The following is an 18,649-nucleotide window of genomic DNA, read 5'->3' on the forward strand; positions in this document are numbered from 1 at the left end:
CTAACAGTGACACTCACCAGATCTGATCCAGAGAGAATTTCACGCATTCTTCCACCAAACAGCAGGTGCTTTTCGTTCACTGGATTGGGGTTTTTTTTGCTTATCCTCTAGATGAACTTGAAATGTGACATCTTTCTGTGCCTCAGGACAGGGTTTGTGCCCAGTCCTCTGCGGGTCATTGCCATGGGGGTGAGGTTCCCTGCGTTACCATGTGTTCCTCTCTCCCGCTGTTTGTATTTGATTTTTCTGCCCCTGTTGTGGTGAAGCTGCTCACTTAGCCAGTCCTCCATACTTCCTGAAATTGAACCGCTCTGTATGTAGGTGAAGATTCAGTGTGAAGGTAGAAGAAGTAGATTCAAGGTCTCTCTGTGACACTATCTTCCCAGAAATCACTACAAAGAGTATTTTTAAGTGAAATGAATTTCCTCCATCCTGACACTCATCGTTAAAGGCTTAAGGAATGTATGTAGTATATATAGATTATAGCAATTACAAAGTGGTTATTTTTCTATTACAGTCCTGGAGTGAGAATACTGCTGTATTATAAATACTTACAGATTTTAACTTTTCACATGAACAGATAACCTTTGTTTTCAGAACTGCTAATGCATATTTATTTATCTTAATGGCAGGTGTTTTGGTGCATTGCTGATGAACTATGATGAAGCTGTAGGTTAAAAAGCTTTTTAATTTTTTAAGTAAAACCAATTAAATATTCTTGCCCTTATTTAACAGTTTTAAGTGTTCAGCTTATGTCAGTGCATTATTTTGCCTTATTGTCTCTTAATTTTTAAAAAAGGAGTCTATAATAAACTCTTACCTGAATTCTTAAAGTACATTGCTCTTCATATGAAGAAATTGAGTATATAAGGAGTAGAAGAGACAGCTCTGAAGCATTAAAAATACTAGAAATTCTGTTAAAATCTCACATGAAAGAGTTACGAATACTTCATTAATTAGTAGACATTAACACAGTAAAGCTCCTATTGGTTTTATTGGAATTCAAGTGTTACACGATTTGTTTGCCTTTACTTATCGTGGTTTTGTTTTTTCAATAGGCAGGGAAACATGAAGCCATTGTGAAGAATGTACATGACCTACTGGCAAAGTTGGCTGGGAATTTTTCTCCAGAACAACTTGATCATCTTTTTGATTGCTTTAAGGTTGTAGTTTTAAATAATGAAGAACTACCATATAATTTTAAGTAGAATTCATTAAGCAGACATATCGTGTGTTTAGTTAAACCAATCATCTCTCGTGAAGACTTGGTTGTTGTGTATTACCAGCACAAAGACAGAATCATAAACATTTTTCATTCAGGTTACTTTAAATTCTTACGGCAATGATTCATTTTTACTTTTGATTAAAATAAACTGTAGAAAAACATGGAAATGTTTCTTTTAGTGGAAAGGGACATCTGATACAAATACAGAGTGAGGCAGAATGGTCTTTGGGGTAATGTACTCAGGCATATAGAGGCCAGAGTCAGAAAAAAGTCCAAGAGTCTCTGAGGTCACATTTGCATTGATATAAGGGGCCAATAGCCTTTTCTTTTTTTAAATTTTAACTCTTTTTTAACTCTCTCTGATTGTTAAGATTTGGACAATTTGTGGATCAAGAACATAAAATTATATGTCATTGCTCATGAATCTCTGTAACCGTAGGCATTAGAATCACTATGATTTTTGTTGAAATAACAATTACATTGCTGTTGGCAATTTAAGTTTGTGCAGTCACATGAGAAAAGTTTGGCATTATCTCTTAGCATGTATGTTCTTGTGTCCTATTACAAAACTGTTAGATTTCTGAATATATACCTTGATGAACTTACATTATATGTACCACGGTACATGTTCAGTAGTTTCTATCGGTGAGTTTTTTGTATGAACCCCAAAATGAAAGGAACTCAGATGTCTGTAAGTAATGATATAGTGTAATGTAATAATGGAATGCTACCAACCATGAAAATTAATACTGAATAGCAACTCAGCAAATGAAAGAATCTTAGTACATGTGATGAAATCTGTACATATATTTTAATCCACTGGGGTTTATGATAGGTAGGCAAGGAAATCAGTATTGGGAAGTTATTGTGTAACTCTAAATGTTAATTTCTGAGATAACTTCTGAAATGGTGTATCAGTAATGGCCATAAGGACAGAAGGAGTGAGTGGTGGCAAGTCCTCCTCTTTGTATGTCAGAAATTCTCAAGATGGTATAAGTATAACCTTAATAAAAATTCCATTATCTGTTCATGCCCTTTTGTCTTACCAATTGTTGAACACGTATTATTAAGTAAGCATCATATTTTTTTGATATCGTTAATGTACAATTACTTGAACATTATGGTTGCTAGACTCCCCCTATTATCAAGTCCCCCCCACATACCCCATTACAGTCACTGTCCATCAGCGTAGTAGGATGCTAGAGAATCACTACTTGTCTTCTCTGTATATACTGCCTTTCCCTTGTCCCCCCTGCTACATTATGTGTAAGCATTTTATTTTTAAGTGTTGATAAATCTGGTGATTCATACTACCAAATAAATGTTTTATTGTGTAGATACGACACATCTTACCCATTCATCAGCTGATCAATATTTGGGTATTTTCCATTTTTTGGTAATTATAAATAATGGTGTGAATGTTACTGTACACATTTTTGTGTGGACATAGGTCCTCAGTTCTCTTGGAGATATAATAGTAGAATTGCTAGATCATGTAGTAACTAAACAGAATATTTTTGAGGAATTGCTAAGCTCTTTTCCAAGCTGTTGGTCTCATTTTACATTCCCAACAGTGTATGACGGTTTCAGTTTTTTCTCATCATTGACAATGCTTGTTATTGTCGTTTTTATTTTTACCATCCTCATGAAGTAGAACAGCTACCTCATTGTAGTTTAGATTTGCTTTTCGTTAAAGGCTGGTGATGTTAAATATATTATGTGTTTATTAGTTATTTGAAAGTCATCTCTGACAAATTCCAGTCCAAATCATTTAGTTATTTCTTTTTATTTTTTATTCAAAACAATCCTTTATACATTCTGTATACAAATCCCTTATATCATGATTTGCGATATTATCCTTTACAGGTTAGGTTACAAAGTGTCTTTCCACTTTCTTTATGTTCTTTTCATTACATAAGTTAAAACTTCTTTTTCAGGTGAATTTCACGTAACATAAACTTAACCATTTTAAAATGTACAATTCAGTATAATTTAGTACATTCAGTGTTGTGTGAGCACTCTTCTTTTGTCAAGTTCTAAAATGTTTTCATCACCCCAGCCATTTATCTTTCCACCCTTTTCCTGCTCATGGAAAAAAAGCAATCTGCTTTCCATCACTGAAAATAGAACGTTTTCATTTTCATGAAAACGAATTAAATTTCTTTTCAATCTGTATTTTTTTTGGTCACTTGTGCTTTAGTTTCATATTTAAGATGCCATTGCCTATAGCTTCACAGACTTTAAAAGGTGTTTTCTAATAAGTGGTTTTAGCTTTTACATTTAGGTCTATATTCCATTTTTAATTAATTTCTTGGATATGTCATGTGAATATCCTTTTGCATGTGAATATATTCAGGTATCCCAGCAACATTTGTTTAAACAGACTATTCTTACAAGAACTTCCCATCTAAAGTCAGTTAATCATAGTTACAAGGGTTTTATTTCTGGGTTTTTTTGTTATGTTTTTTCTGTTTTTTCTTATTCTATTTTAACACTAATCTCTGTGTTATGATTTTAGCACCACACTGATTCAGTTACATAACTGTAGAACGTTTTCAAGGTAGGAAGTGTTTCTTCTCTTTATTCAAGTTTATTCTCATGAATAAAACATTAAAAGAAACGAGTAAATGATTTTGGATAGAAACTTTTTCAGAGATGACACTCAAACTTTTCCTTTTTAAGTCCATTTTGCCTAGTGTAGGTCTTTTGACTTTGTATTTTTTTAAATTAGCTTGTCAACTTCTGCACAGAGGTTAGGTGGGATATTTAGAATAAGATTTTTGGCAATTAGCTTGCATTGTATTGCCATTGTAGTAATAGTAGTCTGCCAGCTCATGAATATGCACAATTTTTGCATTTATTTAGAGGTGTTTTTCCATTTACTTAGGACTTCAATTTCTTTCAGCAATGCCTTTTTAGAATTCACCCCATTTTTGTTAAATTTCTAGTGAAGTAATTTACTGTTTTTGATGTTACCTGTAAGTGGAAGTAGTTTCTTCAGTCTTAAACTGTTCTTACTCTGTATATAGAAAACACACCCCTTACAAAGAAATATTGTTGATTTTTTAAAAATTCATTTTGTGTCCTGCAACCATTATATTTACTACTTCTGATAGATTTTTTTTGAATGGATTCCCTAGATTTTCAATGTGCAAGATCAAATCATTAGCGAATAGAAAGTTTTACTCCCTCCTTTCCAGTCTGGACACCCTTTTGTTTTCCCTTGCCTGATTATCCTGACTAGGACATAATAGCACATTGTTGAAAGAAGTAGCAAAGTGGGCATTCTTGATGTTAGTCAGAAAGCTGACAGTCTTTTGCCGTTAGTTATAATGTTAGTTGTGAGGGCTTTGTAGATGTCATTTATCAGATTTAGGAAATTCCCTTCTGTACCTAATTTATTATTTTAATCATGAAAAAGTGTTGCATTTAGTCAGTTGCCTTTCTGTATCTACTGTGATGTATGGACTTTTTGTCTTTGTCCTGTGTTTACATTGATCTTTGTATATTCAAAGTGTTACACTTCTGGAATAAATCTTACTTGTTGTGATGCATAATCCTCTTCTGTGTTGGTGGATTTAATTTGTGAGTAATTTATTGAGGGCATATTTAGATTTTTAAGAAACTGTCAAACTGTTCAGCAGAGTAGCTATAATATCGCACCCATATTATGAATGATCCATTTTCTCCACATCTTTCTGAGAATTTGAGGTTGTCGCCCTTTTTTTCTTTATTCTCATAGATGAGTTAGAAATATCATAGTTAAATTATATTTCCTTAACGGCCAGTATGTTAAATACTTCCTTACTGTGTGCTGAATCTTTAGTGAAATACTTCTGCATGTCATTTTCCTGTTTTCTAATTGGGTTGCTTGTTTACTCACTGTTGAATTTACAGAGGTCTTATTCTATTCCAAGGCCTAGTTGTTCATTAGATACCTGGTATGCAAATATTTTTTCGCAGTCCTTAGGTTGTGTTTTCATCCTCAAGATCTTTTTCCAGCAAAAGTTCTTAATTTTAAGGAAGTTTAATTTATATCCCCTTACGTTATGTTAGAGGATCACACTTCTGGTGTCACAACTAAGAATTTACAGCCTTCCTGTAAATACCAAAGAATTTCCCCTATGTTGTTTTTCCTGAAAGTATTGCCGTTTTACAGTTTAATATGATTGATTATGAACTGGTTTTGTTTATATGTAAGACTTAGGTTGCAGTTCATTTTGTTAGTCCCCTATGTATCTGTAGTTGTTATAGTACCATTTAGTGAAAAGCTTTCATTGCACCTGTGTTTATTTACCTGTGCACCTTTGTCAAATGTTAACTGAGCGTGTTTGTATGGAACTATTTCTGGGTTCTTTGTTTTGTTTCATTCGTCTGTCTCCATACCACGTGGGTCCTGTACAGTGTTAAAGGGAAGTAGGTAAAGCAGACGTCTTTTTTGTCTTAGGGAGATTGAAAGCATTGGTGTTTCACTATTGAAAATAATGTTAGCTGTATTTTTTTTATGGATGCCTTTCATCAGATTGAGGAAGTTCCCATCCATTTGTATTTTATGAGAGTTTTTGTCATGAGCGGTTTTGTCAGATTTCTTTTTTCTACATTGATAGAAGTGATTGTATCATTTTTTTATTTTCGCTGCTAATGCAGTGGATTGTACTAATTGTTTTTCAATTACGGAATCAGTATTGCATCCCTGGAATAAGCCACTCTTGGTCATGCTGCATTATTTTTATATGTTGTTGAGTTCTGTTTACTAACATTTTTTTGTTACATACATATGTTACATAACATAACACATTGTTATGGACTTTTACATGTGTATTCATGAGAGGCACAGTCTGTAGTTTTCTTTTTTTGTGTTTAAGTGAAGAAGTGTTTTTTTCCTCTTACATTTCTGGGAGAAATTATGAGCAACAGTGTTACTTCTTTAAGTGTCAAGTAGAATTTTTCAGTAGAGCTACCTGTTACTGGTGATTTTGTTTCCGGGAGTTTTAAAATCATGCATTTAATTTCCTTAGTAGTGCTAGTTCTACAGTTGTCTTGTATTGGTTGATATGTCGTAACTGTGTTTTCCAGTGATGTGATTGATTTCATGTAAATTGACAGTTACAGTTGTTGGGTTCTTTCCAGCACTCACTCCCTATTATCTTACCATATCTGCCACAGTCTATAGGGGCATATCTCTTGTTTCATTCTTGATTTTGTTACTTGTGTTATCTCTGTTTTTTACTTTGTTTTTTACCTTTGTTCACCATGCTAGAAGTTTGTCAGATTATTGATCCTTTCAGAGAACCAAGTCTTTATTTCATTAGTTTTCTCAATTTTTATTTTCAACTCTATTCGTTTTTGTTCTCCTCTTTTACATTTCCTTCCTACTTCTTGTTTCAGGTTTTATTTTGTTCTTTTCCAGTGTTCTTAAAGTGGCTTTGATTATTCATTTAAGCATTTCCTGTGTTCTCATATATGGATTTAATTCTATATGTTTCCCCCTTGCCACTGCTTTCATAATTGCATATATTTTATGTAAATTTTGCTGCATTTGATTTTCACTTATAGTTTATTATGTTTTTAAACTCTATTAAGGCATCTCTTGAACAACACAGAACTATGTTAGTTTCAAGTATTAGAATATTTTTCTGTCATCTTTTCGTTTATTGAGTTATAGTTTGATTCCAGTGTGGATGGAGACACAGTTTTACTTCCATTCTGTTAAGTTTGTTAGTGTTTGTTTTATCACCCAGGATATCATCTGTCTTGGTATGTTTTCTGTGGGTACTTTGAAAAGAAGTTGTATTCTACTATGGATGAGTGCAGTGTTTCTGTATATGTCAAGTAAATCCTGTTGGTGGATGGGTTTTTTAGTTCTTAAGTGTTTTTGCTGATATTCTGTCTAGTAGTTGTGTCAGTCACTTAGAAAGGGAAGTTGATTTTCTGCCTCTCATTATGAATTTGCCTGTCATTTCCTTTGAATTATGTCAGGTTTTGCTTCACATATTTTGCATCATACACGTATTTGGTAATTACACATTTAGGTTTGCCGTGTCTTATTGGTGCACTGACCCATTTCCAATAGATATGTGTCCCATGCATTCTCTGATAATTTTTTTACTCTAAAATATGTTTGATACTGATATAGCCACTCCTGCTCTCCTTTAATATTTAAGTATCTTTTTCCAATCTTTTACTTTGAGCTTGCCTCAGAATCTTTTCATTTTACAAAATAAAGAACCTCTGTTAATCTTTGCCGTAGACCATGTGTACTTCCTAGTGATGGATGAATTGTGAGGGCTTAAGCTTATTTTTGGTCTTCTGTGTCCTCTGTTATTCATTTCATCTTTATAGTCCACCCATCCTGAGTTAAGTATCCATTTTTAAAATTTCCGTTATGTTTTGTTTTTTTTCTCGATGGCCTTGCAGAATTTGTATGGCTGCTTTAACATCTTTAATAATTGTAACATCTTGTCACTTCACTTTAACATGTGTCATTCACCTTTTTTTCATTCAGTTTAACATCTTCCTGATTCTTGTTATGTTGAGTAACTTAGAACCGAAAGTGAAAGTTTTTTTTTCCTCTAATGAGACTACGAGGACATTTAAACCTTCTGTTTTAACTGTTTTTTTTTTCTGATACCACCAAGGCAGGGGAAGAGGAGAAATTCCCTTTTGTTACTGTCTGTCAGATAGAGCTCTGAGTTCCTCTCTCATCCTCCCTGTTTCTTAGGTCGACCATTCCTTGCTCCTGGGCCAGAAGGAAGTTCAGACTCCCTGTGTGTTCCATGGTGGGGGTGTTCTTATTACTGCTGAGCCACAGTAAATGTCCTGACTGTCCACCAGGCCTTCTTTGACATCACTCAAAAGTAAGGGCTTCTTGTTACTTTTGGCTGGCAGAAGAAATTCTCCCTACTTGGGCTTCTCTTTTATCACTCAGGTGTTGGGATACTTTGTTTAAAGTCTTATGAAGTGTAGGTTCCCCACTCAACTTTTTGTGGTGTAGGTGGGTAATGGTCATAATTTTTTCTGTATCATTTGTCAGGATAGGATATTTGTTTTCTATCATACCGTGTTGCCCCTTTCTTGGTTCTTTGACTATACAGGTGTCTTGTGGCGGGGAGGTGCCAGTGGCGGTGGGGGGCTCTTACATCATCTGCATGCATCAGTGTTTCCATATTGCTGGCTTCTTCCAACTTCAAGACCATGGTATTTGAAACAAAAGAAAATCCAGGGAAGTCAACGACCTTGTTCCTCAGATTTTGAAGTCCTAACTATTCTGCTTGCTTTTCTCTGGTTTACAGATTATATTTGTTTATGTATAATTCCCAGATTTTTAAGTTGTGTTTAGTGGGAGAATATTTTGTTTTCTCCAACACAAAAGTATTTTTTTTCTGGGGGGGGTCATTTTAAAGATTATTCTTGGTCAACAATTTAGAATTTTTCAAACTTCTTTTCTTCATGTTCGCTTTTGTTAAAAAAGTTTAAAAAGTTCATGAACATGTCTCTCCAGGCAAGGGAAACAAAAGCAAAAATGAACAAGTGGGACTATATCAAGCTGAAAAGCTTCTGTACAGCAAAGGATACCATCAGTAGAACAAGAAGACATCCTAGAGTATGGAAGAATATATTCATAAATGATGTATCCAATAAGGAGTTGACATCCAAATGATGTAAACAGCTCACACAACTCAGCAAACAAAAAACAAATAATCCAATTTAAAAATGGGCAGAAGCAAGAATGGACTAACAGTTACCAAAGGGAGAGGGAATGGGGAGGATGGATGGGAAGGGATGGATCAGGGGGAGCATTACAATTAGCATACATAGTGTAGCAGGAGGGGACACATAAAAGGCAGACAGTACATACAGAGAAGACAAGTAATGACGCTATAGCATCTTACTATGCTCATGGACAGTGACCGTAATGGGGAATGTGGGGGGGCCTTGATAATAGAGGGAGTCTAGTAACCATAATGTTGTTCAAGTAATTGTACATTAATGATACCAAAAAAAATGTAGGCAGAGGATCTGAACAGAAACTTCTCCAAAGAAGAAATTCAGGTGGCCAACAGGCACATGAAAAGATGCTCCACATGGCTAATAATCAGAGAAATGCAAATTAAAACCACAATGAGATACCACTTCACACCAGTTAGGATGGCCAACACAGAAAAGACTAGGAACAACAAATGCTGGCAAGAATGCAAACAAAGGGTTACCCTGCTACACTGCTGGTGGTAATGTAAATTAGTTCAGCCATTGTGGAAAGCAGTATATATGGTGGTTCCTCCAAAAACTCAAAATAGAAATAACCATTTGACCATGAATTCCACTCCTAGGCACTTACCCTAAGAATGCCGCAGTGCAGTTTGAAAAAGAGAGATGCACCCCTATGTTTATCGCAGCACTATTTACAATAGCCAAGAAATGGAGGCAACCCCTACGTGTCCATCAGTAGATAAATGGATAAAGAAGATGTGGTACATATACACACAATAGAATATTATTCAGCCATAAGAAGAAAACAAATCCTACCATTTCAACAAGGTGGATGGAGCTAGAGGGTATTATGCTCAGTGAAAAAAGCCAGGCGGAGAAAGACAAGTACCAAATGGTTTCACTCATCTGTGGAGTATAAGAACAAAGAAAAAATTGAAGTAACAAAACAGCAGCAGGCTCACAGAACCCAATAATGAACTAACAGTTGCCAAAGGGAAAGAGACAGGAGGATGGGTGGGAAGGAAAGGATAAGGGGGAAAAAGAGGGCATTACGATTAGCATGCATAATTTAATTCGGAAGGGACACGGGGAAGGCAGTATAACGCAAAGACAAGTAATGATTCTGTAGCGTCTTACTGCACTGATGGACAGTGACTGTCATGGGGTATGTGCTGGGGACTTAATAATAGGGGGAGTCTAGCAACCACACTGTTGCTCATGTAACTGTGCATTAATGATTCCAAAATAAATAAAAGTTTAAAAGGCCTATTGCTTTATGGGTCCACCCTGTTTCTCAACACAAACTTTTCCCAGTTTATTTTTATTGTAAAATACATATGCCATAAACTTCACCATCTTAAACATTTAATGTACAGTTCATTTGTAAATATGTTCATAATGCTGTAAATACGTTCATAGTGTTACGCAACCATTACCACCATCCATCTCTGTGGCTCTTTTCATCCAGTTAAACTGATTATTTTATTCATTAAATTAATGTTAATGCACCAATTTCACTCTCACTATGCTTTGACAGCCCTCTGGTTTGACTATATGATTTTGACTTCTGTAATAAGTACCTCATGTAAGTAGAATTACACAGTATTTATTTTTGTGGATGGCTTATTTCACTGAGCATGATGTCCACAAGTTTGACCCATGTTTGTAGCACATACGAGAATTTCCTCCCATTCAAAGTGATTAATATTCAATTTATGGATATGCCACATTCTGCATATCCAATATTCTCTTGATGGATACCATGTTTTAGTCGCTGTGCATAAAAAATCCTGCTGTTCAACACTGGTGTAAAGATGTTTCCTTGAGACCCTGCTTTCCATACTTTTGGTTGTTTACACAGATTTGGAATTGCTGGGTCATAACATAATAGTTTCTAATTTTTTGAGGAACTATACTGTCTTCTATACCACTGCCATTTTACATTCCCACCAACAGTGGCCAAGAGTTCTATTTCCTCCACATCGTTGAAAACACTTGTTTTCTGTTTGTTTTCTTTAATAGTAGCCCGGCTGATGGGTGTAAGGTAATATCTCATTGTAAGTTTGATTTGCATTTCCCTAATGATCAGTGATTTTAAGCGTCTTTTCATCTGCTTATGAGCCTTTTGTGTATCTTTGGAGAAATGTCTGTTAAGTCCTCTGCCTGGTTGTGTTTATCAATCGGTTTATGTTTTTTGTTGCTGAATTTTAAGACTCCTAAACATTTTGTATCAGGTATTCTTTTTCATCCTTTCAATGTGCAGTTTTGAAGTTAGTAGTTATAAGAGTTTAAGTTGTAAATAGAGATCTTCTTTTTTTTCCTGGAAGTTCGATCCTTCTGTCCCATGAGTACTGTCCTGAAGAGACTTGGGTAGTGTTCAGTTATACACTTAATTTGTTTTTGGATGTTATGAATTCAGTATACTTTATTGAAAGCCATGTAATTAAAGCAGTGTTGATATAAATATATGCATGAATTTGATATTTATGTAATTCAAGTATTTTCTTCTAGGCAAGTTGGATAAATGCAAGTAAAAAGCAACGTGAAAAGCTACTTGAGCTGATAAGTCGTCTTGCAGAGCACGGTGAAGATGACATGTTGGCACAGAAGGTGTTGAACCTTCTTTGGAATCTGGCCCACAGTGATGATGTGCCTCTAGACATCATGGACCTTGCTCTTAGTGCCCACATAAAAATACTAGATGATAGTTCTTCCCAGGTATGGGAGTGTTTTCTTTGCTCATTTTTTTTCTGACTTTCTTCCCTCCCAGTTAGGATGACTTCTTGAGAGGATAGTGCCATTAATTTTGTTCCTAAAATAATTTTGAAGAATTAACATTTATCATAAACGTCTGGCTTCCTCTCACTTTTTCAGTAAGTTTTTTATCATTCACTAAGTGTGTATCACTTTGCTAAATGGATCTGTGTAGATAAAACAACTGTATAAGTTGTTTTAAATGTACGATGGTGAACTAGAATCATGAAGTGGTAGTCAGTAGTGACTTTGGAGGTAAGGTAGATTATGGCTGAAAAGAAGTCCATAAAATTAACGGAACTCCAAATAGAGCTTTTTCCCTATGGGCAAATCACAACAGCTTTATGCCTTTTTTTTTTTTTTTTGCTGATTTTATGTGTTTTTATACTAATTTTACTTACATTCTTTGACTTTCTCCTGGATTTCTATCTGTGGTTTTCCATCCTACTAACAGGTGGTTTAAATAATTTAGTAAAGATGATATGTTCCCTTAAAAAAAAAAACGACTGGGCAGAGTTCTCTGCTTTCAGTTGGACTTGAATTTAATCATGGTCAAGATACAGTTCTCGGGTTTTGAAAACCGGATAGTTGTGAGGGTTCAGAAGTATTTCCTGAACTGAATGACTTAATCAGAAATATGTCATACGTACACACGCACATATAGACATAGATAGGTGAATAAACTCAAAGAATAGCTTTACCTGGCATATTAAAATCCCTTAAGATGTCACTTACAGTTTGTGGGCCAGTAAGTCCTGTTGATATAAACAAATTTATTTCAGTTCTGAAGATACAAACTAAAATTTACCAACTTGTCCTTTACAGATAGATTAAAAACAGGGAGCTTCATAGTTGTCAGCAATACATTGTATTATTTGCAATAATTCATGTAGAGTTTCAAATTTTTCGAAGGAAAAAAATTCAATCGTTTTATCAGATGATAGTGTTAACACTGTACTTGATTTACACTGTTTATGAATGTGAATCAAAGCAAAATACTTGGTATAAACCCTGAACTGTTACTTCCTCCTTACATTTCTTATTCGTATCATTGCCTTAACACGGTGCCTTCCACATTGCCCCATTATTAAGTACTGGGTTTCATGGAATTTAATAAAAGTGTTTTGCTTTTTTCATCTTCAGCCTTCATTCGTCTTTGTTACGGAAAACCAATAAATACATCGTTCTCTTTGCTATCAAGCCCAAGATGCTTTTAAGAGCCATGACAAATTTAATATTCATGTATAAATATTTTTAAATTCATAAAGATGTGCAGAATTCAACTCCACTCAGTATTTTCACATCCAGATGTTTTTCTCTGGGAAATGGTGTGAAGACACCACAATATTTGTGGACGTAGACATTCTTTACTGTTCATACAGTGAAAAATGGAAACCACCTAAAATCATGAATTGTACTCTGTAGTATATATTGTGGCCGTTAAAATGACTATTGATGTCCATAGTATTTAATGAAAACACTTATAGTATGGACCTTATTTTGTTTCTAAAAACAGACGTACAAGTGTTTGTAAAATATTCTTCCAGGGAAGGTGTTAAATGAACATACAGAACTGTCTTTTCCCCCACGCATGTATGCACAAAAACAGAATCATTACAGTTAAAATTTTGTTAGGTACTGAAATCTGAATTTCTGATTACTAGTGATCTTAGGTAAAAATCTGGAAGGAGGTAAATAAACCATGGCAGAATATTAGAAATGAACTTAGTCTTTTAATATTCTTAGTTTTTCTTTAGGTGATTACTTACACTTATTTTCTCTAACATTGTTTGTATATTGGTTTGTTTTTATTTTAATGATTTTTTTCCTTGCAAAATTATACTGTGACTTTATTGATGAAATACACATTTCATTGATCTTTGTTCTTTTTAGGAAAACAGGCTAACGCCAATATACATGTTTTTGCTCAGTTTTATGAGTAAAAATGATATATCCACATTTTACGATTTGTTTTCAAAATCAAATTTCTTGTTAATGTGCCTAAATTCTTGGGATTTATGTTTTGGTAGATAGATTTCTGAATTCATGGATCACTGAATTTGTATAGTAGTGTTTTACATTGTGGAAGTTGAGTGAAAGTTTCAAAATAAGAACATACTTAAAGCGTTCTGTTGGAACCAACATCATAATTTTTGTGATGCTTAGCCGAGAGGTTTTTCTACTTTGTAACTCTCAGAGTAATTTGAAATTAGAGTTATGTTAAATACTGGTCCATATAATCATAACTTTTTGTTTGTTGTATAAGGATCGAGACACACAGAAGTTGCAGTGGATAGATCGCTTCATAGAAGAACTTTGCACAAATGACAAGTGGGTGATACCCGCACTGAAACAAATACGAGAAATTTGTAGTTTATTTGGTGAAGCCCCTAAAAATTTGAGGTAAGACTTTTCATACAGAAAATTTTCTGAATTTTTATGTTCTGTTGAAACAGATATTAGTGAAAACAAATTTTAAGGAAGCAAGTGTAGGAAAACAAGAAACTTAATGAAGGTTTGAAACAAAACAACAGTTCTTGATTGTGTTCATTTTTGTATTTTATGCCACAAAAGTGACATACTCAGGTTACATAACAATTCAGTATCAGAGTCAAGATTTCGCCGTGGACTCTTCATTCAAATTGTCTTGAACTTCCAGCAGTTAATGCCATACATTGTTTTTGTATGGGTTGTATTCATCTCGACTCCTCATTTCATATTAACATTTCTCCCAGTTTTCTTTCCTTGGCCCAGTACGCATTCTTAGCCCACATGAAAGTATTTCACACAGTCCCTTATTATTCTTTAATTGGTCTACTCTTCTTGTATTTCTCAACATTTTTTATTAACTTTAATTTCATACTAGGGAAGAGGGGTGATAACCTTTATTTCAATTTAAAAGTTAATTTTTTAAGATAAGACTATAACAGAAATAATGAAAGACGGTAAAACTTTAATGACATATTTTACTTTTTGTTTAGCTGTTTTTTTCTTGAACACCTTAATGTGATTTATTTGGTCTTTATGCTAAATGGTGGTTATTGTAATAATTTATGCTTTTATAATCTTGTGATATCTTTGGAACTCTTGACATTCAAAGAAAAAACTTGGTGTTAGTATAAGAGTATCCAAAATGTAATTATGAGTTAATGAACCCCAGTTTTGTCTGACTGGGTGTAATCTTAGAAAGACTCTCTAACCTTGTAGAAACATTTTTCTTGTGTCTAAGACAATTAAACTGTTGCCAAGATTCTTTACAGCTCTAGATTGATATGGTCATACATGTAAACAGAATTCCTGTTTAACAAAATTACACAGTGTCACCGTTAATGGTTTTGTCATGTTGAATTATGCTTCTTTTTTTCTAGTGCTGGAAAGAGTTCATGAAATTGGGAAATTGCATGGAGATAAATACTGGGAAAACTCCTGTAATAATCTGTTAATACCTTTTTGTGAAGGATGTATTTTCATTATGCTTGACCCACTACATATGTTTTGTCATATCTCAAACTCATCAACTTTCCGCTTGCACTTGTACAGGAAATACTGTATATGGTCTTCCAAGGCTGGTGATTTGATAACCAGTAAACTAATAATGACATGAGTTTTGATTTGTTACATTACTGAAAATGGCAAACGGGAAGGGAGCCTAGATATCTTTCAAGTGCCCTCCACGGCAAAATTGGCCTCAGTGTTCCAGAGTGAACCTTTAATGATTAATATCCTTGATGAAGTAAACTTGCGTATGTGCTTTGATACTAGTACAGTATGAGTATAATGGATAATATTGGAATAAATATTTGTTTTGAGACATTCTTTTAAGTTGCTTGGTATTTTATTAAAAGGAGGATTATTCAGCTTGTATTATGAATGTAAAACCTTTTAAATTTGTAAAGTACTAGGTAGAATATAGTCTGTAAACTCTTAGTCATAACAGTGTTCACTGGCCTAATTAAACTGTTCGGCTGTTCTCATTTTAGTAAGACTCAGCAAAGTCCTCGTGCGTTTTATCGTCATGATTTAATCAGTCAACTTCAGCACAGTCATACCTTAGTTGCTCTGGTGGCAGAAAACCTTGCAGCATACATGAATAGCATGCGGCTGTATGTTAAAGGTATGTATTATAACCTAAAATGAATTATTACGAATGAACACGGTCGTCCTTCCATGTTTTAATTACATCAGAATGACAGTATGTTTATTTTTAAGAGGACCAAGAAATGGAATTGAATTAGTTTTATGACTTGTATTCATTTATGTGTCCACCGTGGCCTTCCAGATCTCACACAATATAAAGTTTAGGCCAGCTTTTCAAGGCACTGTATAAGGCTGTGTCTCTGTTTATTTCATTGGATTGATTTTTTTTTTTATTTTCCCATATCTGGAAAGTCTGTCTGCTTTTACCTGTATTTGTTGCTACTCTTTTGGTCATGCACAACTCTCTTTGAACCTTTGCTTTCTTACTGCCACAACTTTTAACTGCCTTTCAAGAAAACTGGATGCTAATTCTCCTGTTGTTAATTCTGCCAAAGTCTGATCTTTCATAATGTTGTAATCACTTCTAATAACCCTGAATTAATGTTTTCCGTTGTTCACAGAAACGTAGTAAAAATCACTACATTAGTAGTCACCAAATATTCTCACCAGTTCTCAGAATCTGAAATTGTTTAAACATATTATAAATATTTGTAATCCTCAGTATTTGGCTAGAACAGTGGATTCTGTGTATGAGCTTGTACCTTTAGTGGTTGTGGTACGGTATAGTTGAGTAATAAGTTACTTACAAAAATCCTCACTTCTTTACTAACACACACGTACCCATATAAACGTTAAAGAAATGTAGTGATAATATTAGCAACTCTTCAGATACTCCTAGTGATCTAATTATATCCTGTTACTCTTATTTTTACCCATTCTGTATACTCTGGTCTTACAGCTAAGTATCAGGTGCTATAATTATTCCCATTTCAGTACTACCAATTGGAATCCAAGATTCCTTCTTAGCCAGACAGTTAGATAGGGAAGGCAGGATAGGCATAAAACTTGATTAATTTTCTCTAGCTTGAGCAGCCAAAATAAATAAGCCTGAAGTTTGTACGTACTTCTCTCAACTTTTCTATGCTATCAAGCTTTCCTGGTGGTACAGAGCCCCCCTACCTACAGTTAAGACCTTTTCCAAAAGTCGAGTCAGATACTTAAGTCTGTGATCATTTTTATTTACCTCATTTTTGCATGGTTTAATGTTACTTTCAATGTCATAGTTCATAAAGACCAAATGGCCAAGGCAGTCAGTTGGGAGCACAAGTTGTATTTGTGTTCCTGCTTTATCTCACTCATGATCACAGGAAGGTCAGCGTTCTTCATTTCTACCTTTATATTGCTTTTTTGCAAGCTTAGAAATACAAATGCATGCTGTATAGTTAAACTGCCTAGATTTAAAGCCTAGCTCCAACCCTTAATAGCTGTATAACTTGCACGTTATTTAAGTTTGCTGTGATTAGTATTTGCCAACATAGCAAGGACTTGAATGTTTATTTTATTGAGTTCATCTGAATTCATTTATTTCGTATTACTTGTTTCTTTTACCCATAAACTTTTCCTCCTCAGTAGAATATTTTCCAAGTCTGACTAATGTTGCTTAATTAGTTGGTTTTTCAATGTAGGGATAATGTTAATTCTCCCAACTAAAACTTGTAACATTAAATGTATTCTGTGACATAGAAGTAACAATGACACAAATTATGGTGATTGCATCTCTGTAAGAAGCATGTTGCATAAATCTCTTCAAGATAAAGTAAGATTCTTCCAGTTCACTGATGTTTTCCTCAGTTTTATTTAATCAGTATTATGCATTTGCCATGATTATATTCCATTTCTACTGTCATCTTTGATTTTGGAAAAATTATTTGCCCACTGGCAGCAAAACAACTCTGTTTTCATGTTATCTTAGAGCAGCTGAATAAAATGCCTCTTGAGTTTTACATGTGGCAAAACCAAGTTCTGTTGACCCCTTAGTGAATTCGTTCACTAACCACAATTTTTCATCCTGAATCATTTTTAAAACTTTCTTAAATGGTGCACCAGTAAACTATAATACAATTTTGTTTCTTTCTTCTCAAAGTGTTAGTTGCCATTTTCTTCTCAAAGTGTTAGTTGCCAGATTCCTGAAAAAGCTTTATAGGGCATACTAATTATTTTAACTTGTGTTTTGTAAGGACTGCCCGTTCCCATTACTCTTCCTGTTCTTTTCATTATGACATTTGATTATTTTCAGGACCGTTCACTAACATAAAAAGAATTCTTTATATGTGTGATTCAACAACAGTGCAGTATCAGAATACATAAATATCCTGACATTGACTTATGCTAATTCACTTGGTAGACCTATTTCATTTCTACTTGGCAACTGTAAAGTATTTTTAAATATTGTGGGTTCTTATAATTTAAAATATATTTATAACTAGTATTCATTTTATTAAGTTAATAGCTCTTTGGGAAAGTGAATTATATTCAGGCTTATCTCAGGCAGGTTTTACGATGAGACTTGGACATTTTAGGTAAGAAAGCAAAATTTATTTAGACAATATATAAGCATGTCCAAAGGATAATAGGTGTCATATCACACCAGCCAAATCTATGACAATTTATCATCAAAATAGTGATGCTCTGGATTATAACCTTTCCAGTTTATAGGTTCTCAAGTCAATCGTTACATGAGTAGATAAGCTGAGGAAAGTGTCGACTAATAATGTAGGAAAAATAATGGATTATAAAACTATTCAGTGAAAGTTTGATGAGTACCAGAGTATGGACATAGTACCAGCGCATCTTCCGACAAATTATTAATTACAAAGGGAAGAGTAAGAACTCTTTAGTGGAGAAACTTGTTGGGAACATCTTGAGTGATCTAAATTAACATTTTAAGTATGGGGACAGACCGGTAGCATATAACAGTGTAAG

General features: G+C 34.2%; 1 protein-coding gene across 3 annotated transcripts in view; it reads left to right on the top strand.

Moving 5' to 3' along the window:
* The window catches only part of LOC130682129 (probable ubiquitin carboxyl-terminal hydrolase FAF-X), a 165,969-nt gene that overhangs the window by 34,528 nt on the left and 112,792 nt on the right, over positions 1 to 18,649 (top strand). For 2 of the 3 annotated variants that reach the window (XM_057496262.1, XM_057496264.1), the window contains exons 10-13: positions 1,059 to 1,163; positions 11,447 to 11,653; positions 13,956 to 14,092; positions 15,670 to 15,803. In XM_057496262.1, coding sequence (XP_057352245.1) covers positions 1,059 to 1,163; positions 11,447 to 11,653; positions 13,956 to 14,092; positions 15,670 to 15,803 — 583 coding nt within the window. Of the gene's footprint in view, positions 1 to 1,058; positions 1,164 to 11,446; positions 11,654 to 13,955; positions 14,093 to 15,653; positions 15,804 to 18,649 lie in introns of all 3 variants that reach the window. The other variant, XM_057496263.1, reaches the window with a different exon arrangement.

The sequence above is a fragment of the Manis pentadactyla genome, chromosome Y, assembly GCF_030020395.1.
Source record: "Manis pentadactyla isolate mManPen7 chromosome Y, mManPen7.hap1, whole genome shotgun sequence".
NCBI classification, from domain to species: domain Eukaryota; kingdom Metazoa; phylum Chordata; class Mammalia; order Pholidota; family Manidae; genus Manis; species Manis pentadactyla.